The following is a 6,000-nucleotide window of genomic DNA, read 5'->3' as shown; positions in this document are numbered from 1 at the left end:
CACACCTGTTTTTATATTAGGGAGGCTGGCTATACCCTTTCCCCTGTGGTCAGTGACCTGCCGGGCTGTGAGGGGGTCCCTTGAGCACTTATCACAGTGGTTCGGAGTGGAGTTGTGACCCAAGCGGACTGTCGGTATCACCACCCACAGAAAGGGGAGATGACCCAAGGACGGTGTAACCATGGTGTAGGGTCATGTTACCATAAATAAACTCTTCTTTACTGAAGGATAACTTAGTCCACCAGATGACAATAGACTTCTGACTGAACACAATCTGACCTGGTTGTGGGCTGAGAAGTAGAGTAGGTTTAGAATAGCGGAGTAGAGTAGGTCGTGAGAGTTCAGAGTAGTGGAGAGGAATTTGTCCTGAGAGCCCCAACCCAGTTTAGAAATGTGCTCTGCCGGAACTTTAGAAGAAGGAGAATACTTGAGAATAATTGAGAGTAGAAGAATACTTGTGCCCGTGTTTCGACCTCTGTCGTGATACCACCTATTGCCCTGCAGTGTCGGGTGACCCTTCCTAACAAGGTGACACAAGCCCCAGTCCTTGTTACCTGAGTGAGCAGAGTGGCCAAGATTACCTGGTTACACCCGCGCTAGATAGAGTATGTAGGCTTGTAGCAACTTTGCTCTATCCAGATCATTTCCTCTTGTTTCAGGATACTGTCCTGCACCTTTAGAGACATTCAAGGCCTGGGTAGGGATGATCCCTGACTTGTCCTCTCTTTAGTGGTTTAACACTGCATGGTTGGAATAAGGGTAGCTTTTAAGAAAAGAGTCTATGCATCCATCCACTATCACACTCCAGACTAGACTACACTGGACTTGGTGGGGGACCTGGCAGAGCCAGAGCCCAGCTGGACTACAGCAGGGGCCGTCTTGTCTTATGTCCTCTCTCTACAGAAACTTGGCTAAGACTGACTAAGGGCCCTATTCCACCGGACGATTATCGTTCGCATAATCGTTAACGATTAACGATCTCAAAAGACCGCTATTGCGAAAGACCTGAAAACGTTCACTCATTTCCATGGAACGATAATCGTTACTTACGATCGTATTTGCGATCGTGTTTCTTCGCTATTTCTTCGCTATTGCGTTCGTATTTACTGCGAACGACCGAACAATGTCTTATTCAATGCGAACGATTTGCGAATGTTTTGCGAAAGAGCAACGATAAAAATAGGTCCAGGTCTTATAAAGCGATCAACGATTTCTCGTTCGGTCGTTAATCGTTTACTGCACTTCAACCGAACGATTATCGTTTAGATGCAAACGATTTAACGATAATCTGAACGATAATCGTCCGGTGGAATAGGGCCCTAAGTGTGGTTGTGTACTTCCTCTCCCCATGTGACAACTTCCTACAGGGTATGTAATAACTCTCGTAAGTGTTGGCGAAGAGAATGCAAAGGAAAAAGGAGAATAGAAATAGGTGGAGAAAAGAAAGAGCTCTCATTGGTCACTACAGCTGTGCAATATACAAGTACATAGATAAATAGTAGCGACATCTAGTAGCGACAACTTCATTACCACTGAGCCTTGAGTACAGGCTTTTGCGAGGGGTATACAGACGTCCGTCATTAAGCATCGCGTCTGACACATCCGTTATCGAGCATCACATCTGATACGTCCGTCATCGAGCATCGCGTCTGATATGTCCGTCATCGAGCATCGCGTCTGATACGTCCGTCATCGAGCATCACGTCTGATACGTCCGTTATCGAGCATCACGTCTGATACTTTCGTTATAAAGCATCACGTCTGATACATCCGTCATCGAGCATCGCGTCTGATAAATCAGTCATCGAGCATCGCGTCTAATAAATCCGTCATTAAGCATCGCGTCTGTTACGTCCGTCATCGAGCATCACGTCTGATACGTCCGTCATCGAGCATCGCGTCTAATAAAGCCGGGAGAAGGCAGCGTGGAAAAAACATTCAGTGGGTTTTAGTCGTCCAAGAAAAAGGTCCCGATAAAGCGAATCTGAAAATAAGATTATGATCATGTGACGGATGGAAATGACTGGAATACGGCCAGGGCTTCATTTAGTTTGGCAACGGAATATGTTTAGGCCCAGAGATAGTATCGAATGGACACAAGAGACTATTGGTAGAACAGTATACAGTATATATACAGTTATAGGCGTAACCTGGGCCCCAACACAAAATCTATACCAGGGCCCCCCCAACCATTGACTGGATATAACACCAGTACTGCTGGACGTAACACCAGTGTGTACTTATGCAGTAGATGGTCATGGGCACCTAGGCCCCAGTAGGACTGTTATCTCCGCCCCTCATATACGCCATGCCTGTTTAATATTGTGTCGTCAGATATTCACAACATACATATATAAAAAGTTGCATGAGATACAAGTATAAACAAGTTTTGGGTTTGTTATTTATTGCACAGAAAAGTTTCATTCTTCTCCATAGTTTAGTTTGGGAATGGTGCACAATTTCTGACCCCCATCCCCAGGTGTGGCTCTAAGGCTGGATACACGCTAAAGACTTGAACCATTTTCTGCTACTTGTTGGCCTCTTTCCATGAGACAAATGATAGAAGTGCAGCTCGAAGGCGGATAGTTGGGTTGACAACAGATAAGCAACTGCGGCATGCCCAAGTCCCTCCGCACCCTGAAGTCTCTGCAATTACCGGTGGCTGAAGAAGATGGATGCTGCTCTGGGCCTTAGGCCGTATCCTTGGTTTCCCAGACTCTCTAGGGCTGCAGCCAACTTCTCCAGTCATCAATAATCCAATGCTGAGACTCCCGGATTCGGATGGACTCAAGCACGCTCCAGTTGCACTCACCTCTAATTGACAAGTATCTTTTTCCATCATTATCGAGCGCTGTAGTTACAAAGTTGTTTATACCAAATGACAGACTAGTATCCCATCACTAGAAGGCCCCTGTCATATAAGACTCTGGAAGAGGCTGTTGACAAGAACATATTGCATATATTCTTATCAAAGTTAATCAGAGACATGAAGCTCCCGGGTGTTATTGCTGAATTCACACCATTGTGCCATTTATAATGCTGGTGTCCTCATATGTGGCAGAGGAGTCTTAGCACCTTCCAGGCACCTGGACCTAGTTGTGACCATGCCCTCTGTACCCCCAGCAAAACCCAACACCCCGACTGCATAAAATGACCCCAGAAATCCTGGTCAAATCTAGTGGCCACCAACCTACAGTCTGGCTCCTCAGCTGCTACAAACCTAAAACTTCTCGCAGATGCTGAATCCAGACCTCCTAAGGAGCTTTACCCCCCAAAATGGAAGGATAGTCTAGGAACTGCTTCGGAAGTTCTCTTACACCTAGACTCAAGATGGCAGTGATCTAGAAATATCTACTGAAGCATGTCCTCTTAGTACAGTAAGGTCCTGGGTATAGTAAGCAAATTCTCGTCCTTTGTCTCATCTATAGGTGCCGCTACAGTTGGTATTTGCCATAGGGTTTTTGCACTATTATTAAAGGTCTTTACCCGCAGCAGCATATTCTCACCCTCAAACTTGGTATTTTGATGACAGTGGAAAAGGCATATACATATATAAGCATTATGAATGATAGAACCCTCTGTGGGTGTTTTTGTCCTCAGAAGTGCACATGGAGAGTAGACATTGGTGGTCAGGGGAAATATATGGTCTGTAGTGAAAACCAACCTTAGTTTCATCCAATCTTTTTTTTTTTTTTTGCTTTTTTACTTACTGAGTGCAATATTTTATAGTCACCAACCACGAGTAGTCGGAAGCCTTTGCGGACCATAACTGACTACCAGTCCCGTGTGAGGCACATGAAGGCACTGCTTAATATAGTATTGGTAATAGTGTAACAGTGTAACAAGTGACATAAATAAAGTGATTGTAACAAAGTGATCCCAGGTCTCCAGCCGTTAAGAGAAGAACACAAAAAGTTCCATTCTGTCACCTACTCAACTGGACTCGACCCAACGTTAACGTCAGCTCATGACCCAGACGAATGACCTCGGTGAGGCATGGTGTTTCTAGTTCCTGCCTTCGCCTCCATACTCAGTAGGTGTTAAGCATGCTTTGACGTTCCAGTAACAGCACATTTTCTATAAACAAGAACTTTTTGACATTTGTACAAATGTATAAAATATTATACAGATCTTAGGTACATTTTTTTGGAAGCTTCGAGAGGAAGGATAAGGAGTCTGTGCATTATTCAAAAAATTATCTCGTCTTATAGAGTCAATTTCAAAAACATAGTCAGTAATCTGACCCTTCCCAGTGATCCAAAGGCGATCTGTTCCATTGTGGGCAAGTTCCCAGATCCTTTACAGAACAGTAGTGGTTTACGATTTGGTCAGAGAAGTCGACATCCCGGTACAGTAATACAGGCACTGCCTCAGAGTTTTTCTTACTCTCACGAGTCTCGGGAACACTCGTCATGCAACTCATCTGCATGTAACCAGCAAAGATTCAAGTAAAAAAACTTCATCTGTGATGTTGAAGGAATATTTTTTAAGGCATCATTCAACAAGTGTTCCTTGAGTGGTTGGTACAGCGCAACTCAGATGCAACGCGGCATAGTGGCGATGCAGGTACATTCAATCTTTGGCCCTCCACGTAGCAGTCTTACGGCACTTGGTGATGGTTTCATGCTTCAGATGTCTTATTTGTTAATTTTTCTGTGTCATCAGTTTCATCTTCTTGTGGCGGTCTTGCCCGGTCGAAGAATCCGCACTTTAAAGAAATTTACAAAATCATGTTAGCATTCTGATTGGTGGGACAATTGGTTATCACTTTACATCCAGTACTTGTTTGTTTTCTGCTTTCTACAGTTCGACATTTAGTTCTGTAAAAGTAAAACTCCCTGGAAGAGGGTAAGAAATTCCTGGTGTCTTTCTATGCAACCTTGCTACTCAAGACTACTAGAGACCTCCGTTCCAATGAATGGTGAGAATTGCGGTGGTAGGGTCCTCAGCAGCGCTACAGTTACAACCTATTTTATAGATAGGTGTCCATTTAAAGGAGAAGTCCGGCCATAACAAATTTTTGTCAGGCGGCAGTGACAGGGGAGAAAATGACTATCATGGATTGCTTACCTCCCTCTGTGCCAACAATGTGGTGCCTGACCGACCTTCGGGACCCCTGCCTGTCCCGGCTGATGGACAGCCGGCTCAGCCAAGCAGTGACTGCAGTGGCGTCCCCCTCCAGTCACTAACTGGCTGAGCAGGCAGTCCATCACCCAGGTCATGATGTCAGCTAATAAGAAGATCTCGGAGCCCGGCAGGGGTCCCAGAGCCACAGAGTTAGCATTGTTTATAGAAAAAAAGTACTCAGGCATGGGACTTTACCCAGTATAGGGCTGGAAATCCATCAATTATAACAAGACCCTGTTTAGTCCTATAAGTAAACAGGTCACTGCCTTAAAGGGAATGTGTCTCTAGATGGATCTCTTAAGTTTTTATTTTAAATTAAGTTTTTATGTTAATCTTACTTTTATAAATTTGTGGTGTTTTTTTGTTTTCCATTTTTCCATCAATGCTACAATTCCTGAACTGTTTCATTCTCACCACTAGTAAACTAGTCTAGAAAACTGAGACTTCCTATCCTGTCCGTGATGATAAGGAGGAGGCTGCTGGAAAGTGATCTGTACAGAATTACATCAAAAGGTGACACCAGTAAAGAGCAAAGACAATAGCTGAAGCTCACAGCTCAGCCTCCCCCTCCCTGAGGCATGACCATGGGGAGGTGACACAGCACGCTTACAAATGTGTCCTATATAAACAAAAGGGTCTGGAGATGTTTATTGTGTCTATGGGGCTTGTCAAAAAGCATGTTGCTAAATGTTGTTAAAAACAGCTCAGGCAAGATGGCTGCCCCCATAATAATGTAGAGAAAATAAAATAAAAAAATTACATTCAAAAAATAGAAACAGATTATAAAAAGAGGGAGAAAGAGATGTAAATAAAAAATGCAAAAAGATCTAAAAGGGATTGTAACATCTATCAAGTAGTTCCCTCCAGGAATAA

The 6,000-nt window shown here is 44.0% G+C and overlaps 1 protein-coding gene across 1 annotated transcript in view; it reads right to left on the bottom strand.

The window, feature by feature from the left end:
* Positions 1 to 2,377: 2,377 nt before the first annotated feature.
* Positions 2,378 to 6,000, bottom strand: part of ITGA8 (integrin subunit alpha 8) — a 133,586-nt gene continuing 129,963 nt past the window's right edge. Inside the window, exon 30 of the mRNA XM_069959473.1 lies at positions 2,378 to 4,708. Coding sequence (XP_069815574.1) covers positions 4,622 to 4,708 — 87 coding nt within the window. The 3' untranslated portion in view covers positions 2,378 to 4,621. The remainder of the gene's footprint in view (positions 4,709 to 6,000) is intronic.

This window comes from Dendropsophus ebraccatus, chromosome 2 (genome assembly GCF_027789765.1).
Source record: "Dendropsophus ebraccatus isolate aDenEbr1 chromosome 2, aDenEbr1.pat, whole genome shotgun sequence".
Classification (NCBI taxonomy): Eukaryota; Metazoa; Chordata; class Amphibia; order Anura; family Hylidae; genus Dendropsophus; species Dendropsophus ebraccatus.
This window is presented reverse-complemented; position numbering and strand designations above follow the sequence as displayed.